Here is a 17,204-nt window from a genome sequence, read left to right as displayed (position 1 = left end):
AGGCCTGATCCCTGCGATCGTTAACAGTTTTTTTGGTAGCGTTTTGGTGAACTGGCAAGCGCCAGCGGCCTAGTACACCCCGGTCGTAGTCAAACCAGCACTGCAGTAACACTTGGTGACGTGGCGAGTCCCATAAATGCAGTTCAAGCTGGTGAGGTGGCAAGCACAAGTAGTGTCCCGCTGCCACCAAGAAGACAAACACAGGCCCGTCATGCCCATAGTGCCCTTCCTGCTGCATTCGCCAATCCTAATTGGGAACCCACCACTTCTGCAGCGCCCGTACTTCCCCCATTCACATCCCCAACCAAATGCAGTCGGCTGCATGAGAGGCATTTTTATGTCCTCCCGAGTACCCCTACCCAACGAACCCCCCCCAAAAAGATGTTGTGTCTGCAGCAAGCGCGGATATAGGCGTGACACCCGCTATTATTGTCCCTCCTGTCCTGACAATCCTGGACTTTGCATTGGTGAATGTTTTGAACGCTACCATTCACTAGCTGAGTATTAGCGTAGGGTACAGCATTGCACAGACTAGGACACACTTTCACAGGGTCTCCCAAGATGCCATTGCATTTTGAGAGACCCGAACCTGGAACCGGTTACAGTTATAAAAGTTACAGTTACAAAAAAAGTGTAAAAAAAAAAAAAAAAAAAACACAAACAAAAATATAAAATAAAAAATAATAGTTGTCGTTTTATTGTTCTCTCTCTATTCTCTCTCTCTCTATTCTCTCTATTGTTCTGCTCTTTTTTACTGTATTCTATTCTGCAATGTTTTATTGTTATTATGTTTTATCATGTTTGCTTTTCAGGTCTGCAATTTTTTATACTTTACCGTTTACTGTGCTTTATTGTTAACCATATTTTTGTCTGAGTACAGCATTCACGACTTTGAGTGGTTATACCAGAATGATGCTTGCAGGTTTAGGTATCATCTTGGTATCATTCTTTTCAGCCAGTGGTCGGCTTTCATGTAGAAGCAATCCTAGCGGCTAATTAGCCTCTAGACTGCTTTTACAAGCAGTGGGAGAGAATCCCCCCCCCCCACCACCGTCTTCCGTGTTTTTCTCTGGCTCTCCTGTCTCAACAGGGAACCTGAGAATGCAGCCGGTGATTCAGCCAGCTGACCATAGACCTGATCAGAGACCAGAGTGGCTCCAAACATCTCTATGGCCTAAGAAACCGGAAGCTACGAGCATTTTATGACTTAGATTTCGCCGGATGTAAATAGCGCCATTGGGAAATTGGGGAAGCATTTTATCACACCGATCTTGGTGTGGTCAGATGCTTTGAGGGCAGAGGAGAAATCTAGGGTCTAATAGACCCCAATTTTTTCAAAAAAGAGTACCTGTCACTACCTATTGCTATCATAGGGGATATTTACATTCCCTGAGATAACAATAAAAATGATTAAAAAAAAAAAAAAAATGAAAGGAACAGTTTTAAAATAAGATAAAAAAGCAAAAAAATAATAAAGAAAAAAAAAAAAAAAAAAAAAGCACCCCTGTCCCCCCTGCTCTCGCGCTAAGGCGAACGCAAGCGTCGGTCTGGCGTCAAATGTAAACAGCAATTGCACCATGCATGTGAGGTATCACCGCGACGGTCAGATCGAGGGCAGTAATTTTAGCAGTAGACCTCCTCTGTAAATCTAAAGTGGTAACCTGTAAAGGCTTTTAAAGGCTTTTAAAAATGTATTTATTTTGTTGTCACTGCACGTTTGTGCGCAGTTGTAAAGCATGTCATGTTTGGTATCCATGTACTCGGCCTAAGATCATCTTTTTTATTTCATCAAACATTTGGGCAATATAGTGTGTTTTAGTGCATTAAAATGTAAAAAAGTGTGTTTTTTCCCCAAAAAATGCGTTTGAAAAATCGCTGCGCAAATACTGTGTGAAAAAAAAAAATTAAACACCCACCATTTTAATCTGTAGGGCATTTGCTTTAAAAAAATATATAATGTGTGGGGGTTCAAAGTAATTTTCTTGCAAAAAAAAATAATTTTTTCATGTAATCAAAAAGTGTCAGAAAGGGCTTTGTCTTCAAGTGGTTAGAAGAGTGGGTGATGTGTGACATAAGCTTCTAAATGTTGTGCATAAAATGCCAGGACAGTTCAAACCCCCCCAAATGACCCCATTTTGGAAAGTAGACACCCCAAGCTATTTGCTGAGAGGCATGTCGAGTCCATGGAATATTTTATATTGTGACACAAGTTGCGGGAAAGAGACAAATTATTATTATTTTTTTTTTTTTTTGCACAAAGTTGTCACTAAATGATATATTGCTCAAACATGCCATGGGAATATGTGAAATTACACCCCAAAATACATTCTGTTGCTTCTCCTGAGTACGGGGATACCACATGTGTGAGACTTTTTGGGAGCCTAGCCACGTATGGGACCCCGAAAACCAAGCACCGCCTTCAGGCTTTCTAAGGGCGTAAATTTTTGATTTCACTCTTCACTGCCTATCACAGTCTCGGAGGCCATGGAATGCCCAGGTGGCACAAACCCCCCCCCAAATGACCCCATTTTGGAAAGTAGACACCCCAAGCTATTTGCTGAGAGGTATAGTGAGTATTTTGCAGACCTCACTTTTTGTCACAAAGTTTTGAAAATTAAAAAAAGAAAAAAAAAATTTTTTTTTTTGTCTTTCTTCATTTTCAAAAACAAATGAGAGCTGCAAAATACTCACCATGCCTCTCAGCAAATAGCTTGGGGTGTCTACTTTCCAAAATGGGGTCATTTGGGGGGGTTTTGTGCTACCTGGGCATTCCATGGCCTCCGAAACTGTGATAGGCAGTGAAGAGTGAAATCAAAAATGTACACCCTTAGAAATCCTGAAGGCGGTGATTGGTTTTCGGGGTCCCGTACGCGGCTAGGCTCCTAAAAAGTCCCACACATGTGGTATCCCCGTACTCAAGAGAAGCAGCAGAATGTATTTTGGGGTGCAATTCCACATATGACCATGACCTGTGTGAGCAATATATCATTTAGTGACAACTTTGTGCAAAAAAAAAAAAATAAATAAATAAATTGTCACTTTCCCGCAACTTGTGTCAAAATATAAAATATTCCATGGACTCAACATGCCTCTCAGCAAATAGCTTGGGGTGTCTACTTTCCAAAATGGGGTCATTTGGGGGGGGTTTGTGCCATCTAGGCATTTTATGGCCTTCAAAACTGTGATAGGTAGTGAGGAGTAAAATCAAAAATGTACGCCCTTAGAAATCCTGAAGGCAGTGATTGGTTTTCGGGGCCCCGTATGCGGCTAGGCTCCCAAAAAGTCCCACACATGTGGTATCCCCATACTCAGGAGAAGCAGCTAAATGTATTTTGGGGTGCAATTCCACATAGGCCCATGGCCTGTGTGAGCAATATATCATTTAGTGACAACTTTTTGTAATTTTTTTTTTTTTTTTTTTTTTTTTTCATTATTCAATCACTTGGGACAAAAAAAATGAATATTCAATGGGCTCAACATGCCTCTCAGCAATTTCCTTGGGGTGTCTACTTTCCAAAATGGGGTCATTTGTGGGGGTTTTGTACTGCCCTGTCATTTTAGCACCTCAAGAAATGACATAGGCAGTCATAAATTAAAGACTGTGTAAATTCCAGAAAATGTACCCTAGTTTGTAGGCGCTATAACTTTTGCGCAAACCAATAAATATACACTTATTCACATTTTTTTTACCAAAGACATGTGGCCAAATACATTTTGGCCTAAATGTATGACTAAAATTGAGTTTATTGGATTTTTTTTAGAACAAAAAGTAGAAAATATCATTTTTTTTCAAAATTTTCGGTCTTTTTCCGTGTATAGCGCAAAAAATAAAAACGGCAGAGGTGATCAAATACCATCAAAAGAAAGCTCTATTTGTGGGAAGAAAAGGACGCAAATTTCGTTTGGTTACAGCATTGCATGACCGCGCAATTAGCAGTTAAAGCGACGCAGTGCCAAATTGTAAAAAGTGCTCTGGTCAGGAAGGGGGTAAATCCTTCCGGGGCTGAAGTGGTTAATGGATATTTCACATAAACTCATAAGGCAACAGTATCTGGCCAAAAATTGTATTTTTGTTGCATAGGATGCCTAAAGTCTGAAATTTCAGACTCCCCCACTCCCTCCTCCCTGGATTTGATTATTAGCAGCAGGAGCCAATGGATCTTGCAGATTCCTTGTCCATTGAGGAGTGAGAGAGAGAGAGAGAGAGAGAGAGAGAGAGAGAGAGAGCAGCACTCGGGCACAGTGCTGGATCAAGATCAGACTCAAGGAAGTATTTAGGGGGAGCTGGGGGGGGATATTTACCTTAATGCAGAGAATGTATTAAGGTACAAAACAAAAAGAAACCCCCGTCTTTACAAATTATTTAAGTTGCAAGTTAGTTTTTGGTTTGTCTTTTCCCCTTTCAATCAACTATAGCCGCTAGCAATAATCATTGTCTTCTCCTGGTGGCTTCCCCCACCAGGAGAGGACAATGGCTCAGCAGGAGGGATTCTGTCTGTGTTGATGGGGGAATCGAGAGATTTGCTCTGTGCATGTCCAGTCTTACCCTTTTAACCAGTATTTGGAGTACGTCTGGTGAATTCAGCTGATATTTCATTTCCCAGACCACACAGGCCTAATTGGCATAATATAGGGCGCTCTTTATACCTTCTGTACAGTACATCTAATCTTTAACAGCAGTTTGCCCTAATACTTCAGATACTAGGTAAATATAACTCAATTTACTTGGCAACATTGATAAGGTATCAGCTGGATGTAGGTGTGTTTGGTGCAAGTTCAGTAATGCATCCTACACTTTGCCAAATTTGTTGAGACATTCCCTAGATTCACAAGTGGCTTTGGAAAGCAGTAGCGCTGCATTAATCAAGGTTTTGGAAAAGCTTTTGAGGTTCAGGTTTTTCCACCGTATAGATTACTTTTTTTTTTTTAGCAAAGTAAAGTATGGAATCATATTAACAACCTGAAAGAGAAACTCTTTCCTCTATAAAAGAAGACTATATATCCAGAGCACTCTCATTTCCAGAAGCCACTGTAACACTGAGGGGGAAAATCAGGAAGAAGAGTCTCATCTGTGATATGAGCCCAGAGGTGCTCAGCTCTTAGGACTGCGGAATTCATAGGATCAGTATACCAGTGGTAGCAATCTGGGCTGGGGGTTAAAAAGAATACCTGTCTTTGCCCGTGTAATATATGTAGGTTGCCAGCCCCCTTGTGATTGTAATAGGTGTACACATGCATGTGTTTGACTGCAGCGTCTTAGAGAATTGCTGATTTACAGTTTTGGGTATTGTGTTATTCTGGGGTTTCACAAGAACATATGATCCTGACAATAGATATATTTAATATTTGTTACCTTATCGCAGTCTCATATTTTTTAGTATGAAAAATAGATTTTATAAACATTTGTGCAAATACTGTGTACTATAAAAATATGAGATTACCATCTTCATACTCTAAAGGTCCTTTTCTTCACAAAAATATATTGTTTTCATTAGTACGTTTTTAATCACTAATGTGCATTTTAGTATATGAGAAAAAGGAAAATTTGACCGGCAGTAATAGGTTAAGTAGTTGGATCATGTTCACAAACTAATCCACCACATAATGTCTATAGCCAGCTTTGCCTTCTATCTACAACCTATTTATAATCTTCTTCATTTTGCTATATACAATATATTAATTACTATTTGATTATTATTATTTGATTACTATAGCTAACAGGAATGTAAAATTATAAGCTAATATTCTCTTAGCACACTAATTGAAAAGTGTAACGGCAGCAGCTGAGTGATAACTGACCACCTCTAAGAATAATCATACATAAATATCATATCTAATTTATCATGCGGCACTCGCCTTTAAAAATACTTTTTTTCATAAAATGTTTACAGCATTGATTGAAAATAAATGTTATTTTATGTAACTAACTTCAAACAATACGTCAGAATGTTGCTGCATCCATAGGGATAATGCTCAATATGTAATCTTTTGACAATGACAGGTCACCTCTAAATCCAAAAAAGTTCAAGAATACATAATATGTAAATAGTCAGTTCTTTAACTGCTTGCCAACCGCCCTATAGCAGATTTATTGCTACAGGTTGGCTGTTCTATGCAGAAACGTGTACAGTATAGATACGTGATTCTGCACTTCCTGGCAGGGGGCATGCGCTTGTGCCGTCAGCCTGTGGCTTCTGCTGCAATTGGATTTGGGGATGTGCTGGATTTTGTGCTGGATTTTGTTTCACTGCTGGATTTGCTGGATTTTGTGCTTGATGTGCTGGATTTTGTTTCCCTGCAAAGTAGGGAATAAAATTTAGCACCTCCCTTAGTAAAAACAGCATGCTGTGTACACAAAAACACTGGTTAGGCGCACAGTTAACCCTTTTATCGCCTTAGATGTGTAACCCCTTCCCAGCCAGTGTTATTGGTACAGTGATAGTGCATATTTTTAGCACTGATCACTGTAGTAGTGTCACTGGTTCCCACAAAGTGGCAGTTAGTGTCAGATTGTCCTCTGCAATATCGCACTCCCACTAAAAGTCGCTGCTCACCGCCATTACTATATGTATAAATAAATACAAATTTTAGCATATATACAATAGTTTGTAGACTCTAACTTTTGCGCAAACCAATTAATATACGCTTATTGGGATTTTTAAAATCAGAAATATGTAGCAGAATATATTGTGGTCTAAATTTGAGAAGAAATCTAATTTTATTTATTTTTTTATTGGATATGTTTTATAGCAGAAAGTAAAAAATATAGTTTTTTATTTTCAAAATTGTCAGTCTTTTTATAGCGGCGCAAAAAATAAAAAATGCAGTGGTGATCAAATACCACCAAAAGAAAGCTCTATTTGTGGGAAAAAAATGACATAGTTACATCGTTACGTAGTAGGTGAGGTTGAAAAAAGACGCAAGTCCATCAAGTCCAACCTATGTGTGTGATTATATGTCAGTATTACATTGTATATCCCTGTATGTTGTGGTTGTTCAGGTGCCTATCTAATAGTTTTTTGAAATTATTGATGCTCCCCACTGAAACCACTACCTGTGGAAGAGAATTCCACATCCTAACCGCTCTCACAGTAAAGAACCTTCTACGCAGTTTAAGGTTAAACCGCTATTCTTCTAATTTTAGTGAATAGCCACGTGTCTTATAAAATGACATACATTTTATTCACAGCGTTATAACAGCGCAATAGTCAGTAAAAGTAATGTAACACAGTGCTGTATAGCATAGTCATGAAGGGGGTAAATCTTCCAGAGGTCAAGTGGTTAAAAAAAAGGACACCCTTTACCTTTATACCCTTTGTAAACTGTTCATTGCTAGTTGCAGTAATACACAGAGTAGGTGTGCTGGATGGTCGCAACACCATTCTCTCCCTATGTTTTGATACAAACAGTGTATTGAGACCTACATTTCCTTGATGTGATGTCACTCAGTTGGTTTGCATACAGCACAGTGTCGCAACAGATGTGTTTAGACAAATCAGCTCTTTTTCTCAAGAATGGCTGTGCAGGCCAGTGGTCAGACTTTCTATCTAACAGATTGTCTGCTGGGTCCATTTATTGGTCAAAGCCATATAAAATTAGTATTTATTAAAAAGAAAGATAATCTTTATTAGAAGAATATGTAAATAGTTTAAAAGCTAAAAATATTAAAACAAATATTAAACTCTAAATTCTATTCAAATGCAAATAATATTATATTCATGTTTAATCCTTTAGGAGAAATAATGTCCATTTCATAAATCTATTTAGATTCTTGTCTCAACATCTTATACATATAAATGCCTCCTTGCCAAGTTGTTTTCACTGCCTCTATTACACTTAATTAGATCCTTTAAAACTACCTTTATCCATTGTTTTAAAATGTTTAGAGGGTGGGGATTTAACATTTCTTGATAGGATGTTACAGAAATGTTCCTTGGTTTTTTACATTTTTATTCTTAACTCCTTGCACGGGCATTATATACCATAGATAACTTCTTTGGTGGTAAAGGTAATATAACTTTTAATATGATATTTCCTTTTACCCTGTTACATTGTAAAGCCCTTCATTTACCACTCCTTGTAGCTTGTTTGCATGGCATACATACATTACTCGTAAATGTTATCTTATTTCTTAGAGTATGTGTCGTCTTAGTTTTTGCCCATGTAGATGGTGTAAGACTCAGATTATTGTCCTTAAAAATAAACATCAGCCTTTCTGATTATAGTTCCAACAAACTATGTTTGTGCTTTAGGATTGGCCAATTACGTTCTCTTGTAATATACCCTTTCTCACTAAATTGTAAAGTCAGCTCTTTGTCACTTTACTGCATGTACACCTTAGATGTATAAATTGGCCTCTTGGAATGTTCATTACGCATTTTAGAAGATGACAGCTAGAATTCTAGAACTGTTACAGTCGGCTTCTTTTTTGTAGATGTTTGTTCACAGTCTATTATTTTCTACAAAAATGTTTAAGTCCAAGGAACTAACCTCAGGATACATAAAGTGTAATAACATTAATGTTTTTAAAGTTTGTTCCACTATGACCACAACTAAACACAATTCAGACAACTGGACAACTAGGAATAAATAACGCAATTGTTTTTCTACACATGGAATGTATAACCATAGCAAAATTATACTTAATACTCTATATCTGAATTAGTTACAGGATAGAAAATGCTCTATGCCTGGCACTTATTTTTTATAGCAATTTCCTTTTCATTATTTTTAATAGATATTAAAGGAATTCAATAAAGTTGAAGTGGACACATATATTGCGGGTGCTGATTGTAAGTATCCTTTTGTAAATTAAATTTGGAATCTGCTAAAACCAATTAGATTTTTGCAATGCAGATTCACAGTCTAAAAAGAATGCCTTTGTGTATCATTTTATCCTATTCACAAACATGTGGTTCAGTTTGCAATACTCTGATTTTCTTTTCTAACTTATTTATTGTATTGAACTCTCTATGTGTTACCTTGCAAAGGTCCCCTACTCCCTAGCACTTATTATATGCATCAGCATAGGGTTGCCAACTCCACACAACTTTTTCTACCAACAAACCAAGAAAAAATTAACTTACAGAACACATTTTTTTTACTGACAACCTAAAATATGACAAACTCTTGATACAAACAACAATCTTGCTTTATAGTAAGTCAAACAGTCAACAGTCAAAAAGTCAAACAGTGAGTGTGACGAAAATGTAACATGTTTTTTTTTCTTGGTTAATTGGAGGCTTTGAACTCATTATTGAGAACTGATGTCTAGACTGCTATTTGCATCTCTTCTTTGTTGCACTGATTATTTGCTGTTTATCATACATTATTATTTTAATGTCACTGAGATAAATGTGCAATATTTTGAGTGATCTAATGTTTCACCTTGAAACTATTGATGAGGTTGATCAAAGAAGGAATGAAACCTACACTGGACAATGACTGCAAATAGTCTGGGCTGATCACACATAATTATTAATAGCAAAATTGGGCAATGCAATTTGATCCTTCAGGTTAGCATGGTAAACAAATACTACATAGTACTATGGCCTTATCCAGCCATTTAATCTATGACAAAGATGTTCAGTTACTGATAATCTATTGATTACCTACACAATAGAGTTTAAATGACAACAAATTGGTGATAATAAATAAATATATAGAGAAATAATAGGGTTGATTAACTTAATAAGTTGATCATCTTAAAGCAGAACCTACGTTCCACAGTCACAAACTGTGAGCAGGTAGGCTTTTTATTGCAAAAGAGACATGTAATGTCTCTTCTACAATAAGATGCACCTACCTGCCTGCTTGGTGTCTTCTCTAGCATGTAACATGAGCTGCGCATGCGCCGTTCAGCTGACACTACTGGCCAGGACTCTGCGGGCAGGGATGACTGACTCCTGCACATGCGCAAGAGTCTAATAATACTATGAGGGCACCATCCTTCAAAAATAGTAAATAAATTATAATTTAAAAAGTCTATGTGAGCAAGAGCAGCTGCCCCTTTTAAATGTATGACACTTCAACCATACAAAAAGCAACAAAAGGTAGGCGCTAGCCCTTCTATTCAATTAATATACAATAACCTGTGATAAAATCAATCAAAATGCCCTTATGTGTAATATAAAGTCCAGCTATTTTATAAGGAAATCCCCAATCATGTGATCTTGTGAAATCATGTGCATAAACATAAACAGTGATTTTTCTTCTTAATATAACAAAGTGCTCTTCCACGTGACGGAGTGAATTTTACACTCACCAGATGGTAGCAACTGTCAAAGCAGCCAACAAGCCTTATGTATTAAAACACTGGCTCCCAAATCTTCACCAAAGAAATCCAATCATCAGCTCACTTGTGGATGTTTCTAATTTAAATTCTCGTTCACTCAAGAAGAGTGAGTAAGAAATCCCAGAGATAGTATCATAGTGTAGTAGGTTTTATTAAAAATCACAACAGTAATCATATAATAAATACACTCACATTTGGTAGGTGCCAGGTTTCCTTGCACCCCCCCTCGTGTGTTCCTAGAGCTGTTCCAATAGACTGGATATGACGTGGGGGGAAAGACCTTACTTGATGTCAGTGCCAAAGCCTCAATGCATTTCACATGCAGTGCATCCTCAGGAAGCTCAACCGTCGCCGTTTTGTTGGAGTCTTAAATAACAGAGAGTCATTGATGATTGGTAATTTACATAATCCTGTGGGAAAAACTAAGTTTATAAACCAAATATTGGTCCAAAAATGAGCTGTGTGTGTTGGTGCTTACGCTATTCATAATCCATCAATAAAATCATACAATTTTAATAACACTTTAAACAACCTAGGTTGACTAACAATAATTTCAATCTTTTCTAATATAAAACCACATTTGTACATTTTTACACCAAGTTGCCACCCAATCCTACTCTTGGAAGATATGCCCAAAATTAATATTTTACAAATTTATACAATATTCACATATAAAGGACCCTTGTAGCTTAAAATACATAGCGCATAGCACATGATGTCTTTATAAATGTGTTAATGAACACGTTTATAATATTCAAAAGAGACTGTGTTCACAGTGTATCCAATCACTTTAGATTAGCACATAATAGGGACCCATCTCTTTTAAGTTTCTATGGTATACATAGGGTGGTAAAAAATTAGAGGGGGAGTGATTTGCATCAGCAGGTCTCTCAAAATGAGACCAGATGGATAAATGGGCTCAACACTTTTGCTCCATCTGGTCTTAACATTGATATAGACCTCAATTGTTTCATTACTGATTTTTGAAGATCCTCAGACAATTGTTATGGGTGGTTTTGTATTCTATTTTGAATTATGGGTATATGTTTTTTGGTTTGAACCCAATCTACTATTATTTAATACAGGATTTAAGTCTACCCTCATTAGATGATATCTGGGGACTTTATATAATTTATTTGTTGGTATATTTGGGGTGCTTATCACTATTCTTATTTTAAATTTACCTTTTTTGATAGTTTCAAATGTTTGTACATTATACTTTTTATGTCAGATTTGTATATACATATTTTTTGGTGAGGTGGTTTTTACAGCCCACTGAAATATATATTCTTTGGTGGATTGTATCCATAATATATTTTGTATAATACATATATTTATATGTGAATATTGTATAAATTTGTAAAATATTCATTTTGGGCATATCTTCCAAGAGTGGGTGGCAACTTAGTGTAAAATTGTACATATGCAATTTTAAATTAGAAAAGATTATTGTTAATCAACCTAGGTTGTTTTAAGTGTTATTAAAATTGTATTAATTTATTGATGGATTATAAAGGGAGTAAGCGCAAACACAAAAAGCTCATTTTGGTCCAATATTTGGTTTATAGAATGGCCTGAGTACATGTAATCAGTGTTATGCATCTTAGACTCTTAAAAATACTGAAACACTGCAATTTTGAGATTCATACCCTACTGTGAGGACTTAAATGTTATCATCACAATGTTTTTATGATTTGTGACTGGAAAATAAGCAATCAGATTTCTTCAACAATAATCCTATAGGTGAAATATGAAATCATTATGATTTGTGGAGAAATTTTGACTATGCAATAAGTACAAGAGTTGTCCAAAAACACAAAATTTAAAATACCGGTAAGTTGATAAATAGAAATGTCTTAGGCAACCACTAGTTTTAACATTTGTTTTATTTTGTTTCCCCAGGTTCCGTTCTGGACAAATTAAAGAGAAGTGAATTTTTTGATAAAGACATCAAAACATCAATATTTTATGTCACTGTCCACGATGCAGTTTTAGATGTACTTGAAAAAAAAGGCATAGAGGATGCATTCAAGTGTGACCCAGAAAAGGTAGCATCTGATTTAAATGTTCATAGTATGTTTAAGATGAAGAATACATGATAAAGTACTTGTCAATTGGCCGGGACCTTCTCATTGTCCTGGGAAAGCACCATGGGCTTGATCCCACCTCCAGCAAGGACCATGAAGTTCTCAGTAAAGAGTGTATTCCAAATGTTAGGGCTGGGGATGATCACATAATCCGTATAGAAGGCATGGCTCCAACCTTAGCAGGAATGAGAGTTCCAACCATTGCTTCCTTGCATCTTGCCTTAGTTGCTAGGCAATCAATCATGCCTTTCAAGATACAAAGACACAGGCTGAAAACAGCCAGTGAGTCAGTGCTCCACTGATATACAGACAGCAATAAACTGATAGCAATTAGTGGCAATGAATAATAACCCAAAGTCCAAAAATATAGTGGCATCCAAAAAGGTCCATGTAGAAACAGTGTGGATACTATTATCTGCAGTCTCTGGCAGCTCCTTACAGGTATGGGAATCCCACAGGAACATGCAACAGAAAGAAAGGATGCCAGATCAGCAGGAGTAAGAGATAGGTCAAATTATTACATAGTCACTTCCATACAAACTTTCAGAGTCTGGTGTACAGGGTGGGTGCGAAGAGCAAAGCAAACAAACAGCCTGGATGGACTGGAGAAGCTGCAAGTAGTATGACCGGGACGCATTGTGGAAGATGGAAACTGGTGGCATCTCCAGCAAGCACGTACGCACCCAACAGAAGCTGGGAACAAACGGGGCGGCCCACAATGTGTTTACGAGGCCCCACTTCCTTCATCAGGCAAATCTGAAGTGACTCTGGAATAATTTTACCTGAATCATGCCTTTCAAGTAGAAATAAGGGCAAAACTTTTCTTTAAATTTTTGATAAAGTAAGGGAGGGTTATAATCCCTGTTACATTTTTTGCAACCTGTGTCCCATTGGAGAGACATCCCTTCACTTGCTGTTCTATAGCCAAAACAGCAAGTCAGAAGAAATCCCTCCAAAGTGAGAGAACCAGGAACTCTCAGTTTTGACCAGGGACACAAGATTTAGTGTCCCCATAGGAAGATTTCCCTCTATAACTGTTCTGAGGACAACCTAACATTTAGGATTTACTTTCACTATTGATGATAATGATTAACATAACAAACAGGGTAAATCTCCCTAACAGGGACACACACAGCAATACAAATCTGACAAGTGTTCCAATCCCTAACAACTAAAACGAAAAAGTTATACTTTAACTTTGCACATTACTCTACAAAAAGCCTTAACCCCAGGAAGGCCATGGAGACATAAATGTTTTTGATTTTCATGTCGTCAGTCCACCAGTACCCTCTTTAATTTACAGGCCTTTGCCAAGACATGTATCCTACACCAAAATTGGCTGAACCACAAAGGCTGAAGTTTAAATAGTGTGTTATAGGAAAGTTCCTTGTTGCCCAAAGCGATCAATCAACTGCCATTCCTGCAGTCCATGTTTGAAAATGATACATTCTGACTGGTTGCTATTGGAAACGGACATTTTTTCTGTAGCACACTTTTATACAGCAGCCCTTAAAGGGGAAGGTTAAAACAGAGGTTGGATATTGCATACAGCATAAAGTAGGTAAACATTACAGCCCAAAGCCCATTCATTAAATGCAGGCTGCCATGTGGAGCCTGCAGTCTGTACAAGAGACCGGCTGTGACCTCTCACCAGGAAACTCTCCTCCATTATTTTTCCCTTTTGCCACAACCAAAATGGTGCCTGGTGGAGTCCTTTCTCTCTCCCAAGCCGTGCTTCTGCCCGTCTCCAGCAACATGACATGCACAGCATCTTATGGCAACAGGTTGTCTTTCTGCGCAACTTTATTGAGGTCACTGAAATATAGACAGAGGTTGCAGCCCGAGACAATGGTGTGCCATGGGATAGAGGTAGATGCACTATCCACTGGAAACACACATGGCTGACTCTAGTAATGTGTCTATGTTATTGGTGCACTATACATTGCCAATGATGCCCAGGGATGGAAAGTCAGGTCATCATCTTCCCTGACTAGGGGAAAGAATATTCAGAACTACCTGAAATTACACAGTGTTCGGGCACTCTTTCTTCCACTTACCAGGTAACAAGTTCAAGCAACACCAGTATCTCCTGCATGTGGATTGGTGCAGCTGTGTGCACCCTCCAAATCGGTCCCCAGTGTACCTTGTCGCTGAAAGAAAAGTTCTGGGTTTTCCATCCATAGGATGTGTTAGTACGGTGCTGACAAGTGTATGGAGTTTTAGATTTTGTAGAGGACATGCAAACGTCCGGTGTGCCCTATGGCCAGTCCAGGCCTGATGTGATATAAGAGCAAGTTATATATGTAGATAGTGTAGAAGTGGGCCACTTCACAAGCTTGTAGAGATATTGGCCCGGGTGCAATCCATGGAAAAAGTATTTAAAATATAAAGCAGGCAGTAGTGGGTACTTACAAAAGGAGGAATTTCCCAAGGTTTATTAAACTATGTTGGAAAATTCCTCCCTGTTGTAAGTCCCACTAAGTGCACCTACTGTCTGCTTCATATGTATGTATGTTTGCAATGTATGTAAGTGGACATTGCTTGTGAATTTAAACTTTTTTGGTTATTCATAGGATCCTGGAACCATTTTATCTTTATATGGTGTTACAAATGGAACCAACTACATCAAAGATCACGTTGTAAGTAAAATAAATATGTCAGACTTCATATTTGATACCCCTCATTTTGAATTAGTGTGCATACTCTACTGCAACAAAAATTCTTTAGAGCTCTGACATGACCCAAACAACAGATGTCTTTTTAGGTTGACAAAGTCATGTACCTGTTGTAAACTGGTACATAAATTTTGAGGCATGCACCACATTCAGAGGTGCACTGATACAAGCATCTGTACAGGAACTCTTTGCTTAAAGTGGAAGTAAACCCATCGATTTAACAGTTTAAAAAATGCTTACATTCCCGGTATGCAGGGAATGCTAACTGTCACATTGGATGCACTCTCAATCAAACTGTTAAACCATCCAATGGCTGGTGTCATAACTGATCATATGTGCAGCACCATGGCAATTGAAGATTAAAGAGAGGCCAAGATGGCAGCTTCCTTGGCTAAAAATGATAGGAGGGTTTACTTACACTTTAATGGAGCTGAGCTTCCTCCCTGCAACTGCAGCTGTCACACAGATAGTGCAGCAGCCAAGGAGTTGTAAAGCCAGGTGGGTGGAGCCTGATGGGGATTCACAAACATTAGTTTCCCATTAGGTCCACTTCCTTTGTGATTAACAGCAGGCAATGGGCAGATGCATAGCCAATAGAAAGCCTGCTATTGGCTATAGAATCTGCCTACTACCTGCTGTAGAGAGAGGAGAGAGTGGACCTGATGGGGAACTAATGTCTCAGCTTCCTCCTCAAACCCCACCCACAGTCAACATCACTAGTTGGCTAGAGGCTGTCAGCCAAAAAGCCAACATTGTTCTTAACAAGCAGTGACAGGTGAGGAGGGCAGGAAGTAGTGGAAGCATATATGTTGTCTGCTACACAGCATACAGAGACAGGTACTCTGCCTCTCTGTATGCCAACTTAGAGTTTGTCTTAATTACCTGCAGTTTTATTATCTTCAAACATGAGATAATTAATTTTGAATTTGATGCAGTAATGGTGAAATTCTGTAAATGTGGCACTAATAAGAACTACCTGGCTCTGAAGCATGTATTTATAAAGCCATCAAAATGGACGGCAGGGACTTTTTTTAAGCTAGCAAAGACCATTTTAAAAGTCCATACTGCCAGAAAAGTGTTGCGAAGACTTTATTGAATTTCCCCAATTAACTTTTGTTTATATTTTTTATTGTATATATACTTGTGAACTGACATTGTCTTTCTCTCTTCCAGGTCTCCTCTGAAACTAAATTCTAACCTGTTGACTGTATTATAGATAAATCAGTGAAGCATTTTCTGCTGGAATCACAAATGCTTCTGTCCTTTATATTGTATATGATGAGTAAAAATGGAGCCTAAATACACCAATCTGTTATCTGTTATTTTACCTAATATGTTATCTATGTTATGCCATTATTGTTAATAGGAATCATTGTGTACATTATTTTCTTTTACCAACATATGCAACAAAATGTTCTTCTTATCAATCAATATCCTAGAGTTTCTAGCGGAAACTCATACTCATGTTTGCGTCAGTATAACACTTGTTTACCACCTCCTGTATTCAACATTCAATCAAAGTATAACTGTTCTTGGTCATCACTGAATATCAGTTAAGACATTACATCCAACTGGTGTTTTTTGGGCATGTGACCCTGCATGTGACCCTCCCATTCCTTTAGTGGCTTAAGGATTAAAAAAAGGAATGCACCCCAGTTGTTCATTATCTGATAAATTATATGTCCTTACATAATTTTGCAGTTTAATATTTCAGGAAATATTTCATTGCCCTTTTCTCTTGGAATACATATTGTAAATTGAAATTTTACCAAATAATATTGAATTACAAAGTGCCCTAATCTTTTTCTGGAATTAGGTAAGTACTGCTCCTAGGAGACAAAATGTGGCCTTCTTAAAGATTTAATACCCTGGGTCCTGGAAAATTATAGCTGGGGATTTTAATAACATATTAGATGGGGCGCTAGACATTACTAACCCATCCAGACTTCCCAATTCAGACCTGACACATTGGGCACAGCTCTTAATCTTACAGAGATCTGGTGGTGGAAACATCCCCAGGATAAAAGGTTCTTGCGCCTCTCTGCTGCCCATCTTTCTGGCTCCAGGATAGACCTCGTTTTTTGCACCACTTCCACTCTATCCATTGCCTCCTCGGCAGTGTATCTGCCAGCTGAGATCATTCTCCAC

General features: G+C 37.9%; 1 protein-coding gene across 1 annotated transcript in view; it reads left to right on the top strand.

The window, feature by feature from the left end:
- Positions 1 to 16,253, top strand: part of LOC141131882 (chloride anion exchanger-like) — a 119,294-nt gene extending 103,041 nt beyond the window's left edge. The window contains exons 18-21 of the mRNA XM_073619672.1: positions 8,738 to 8,792; positions 12,197 to 12,342; positions 14,955 to 15,020; positions 16,230 to 16,253. Coding sequence (XP_073475773.1) covers positions 8,738 to 8,792; positions 12,197 to 12,342; positions 14,955 to 15,020; positions 16,230 to 16,253 — 291 coding nt within the window. The remainder of the gene's footprint in view (positions 1 to 8,737; positions 8,793 to 12,196; positions 12,343 to 14,954; positions 15,021 to 16,229) is intronic.
- The last annotated feature ends 951 nt before the right edge of the window (positions 16,254 to 17,204 follow it).

This window comes from Aquarana catesbeiana, linkage group LG03 (assembly GCF_042186555.1).
Source record: "Aquarana catesbeiana isolate 2022-GZ linkage group LG03, ASM4218655v1, whole genome shotgun sequence".
NCBI classification, from domain to species: Eukaryota; Metazoa; Chordata; class Amphibia; order Anura; family Ranidae; genus Aquarana; species Aquarana catesbeiana.
Note: the sequence above shows the minus strand (reverse complement) of the source record. Positions and strands in the feature narration are given on the sequence as shown.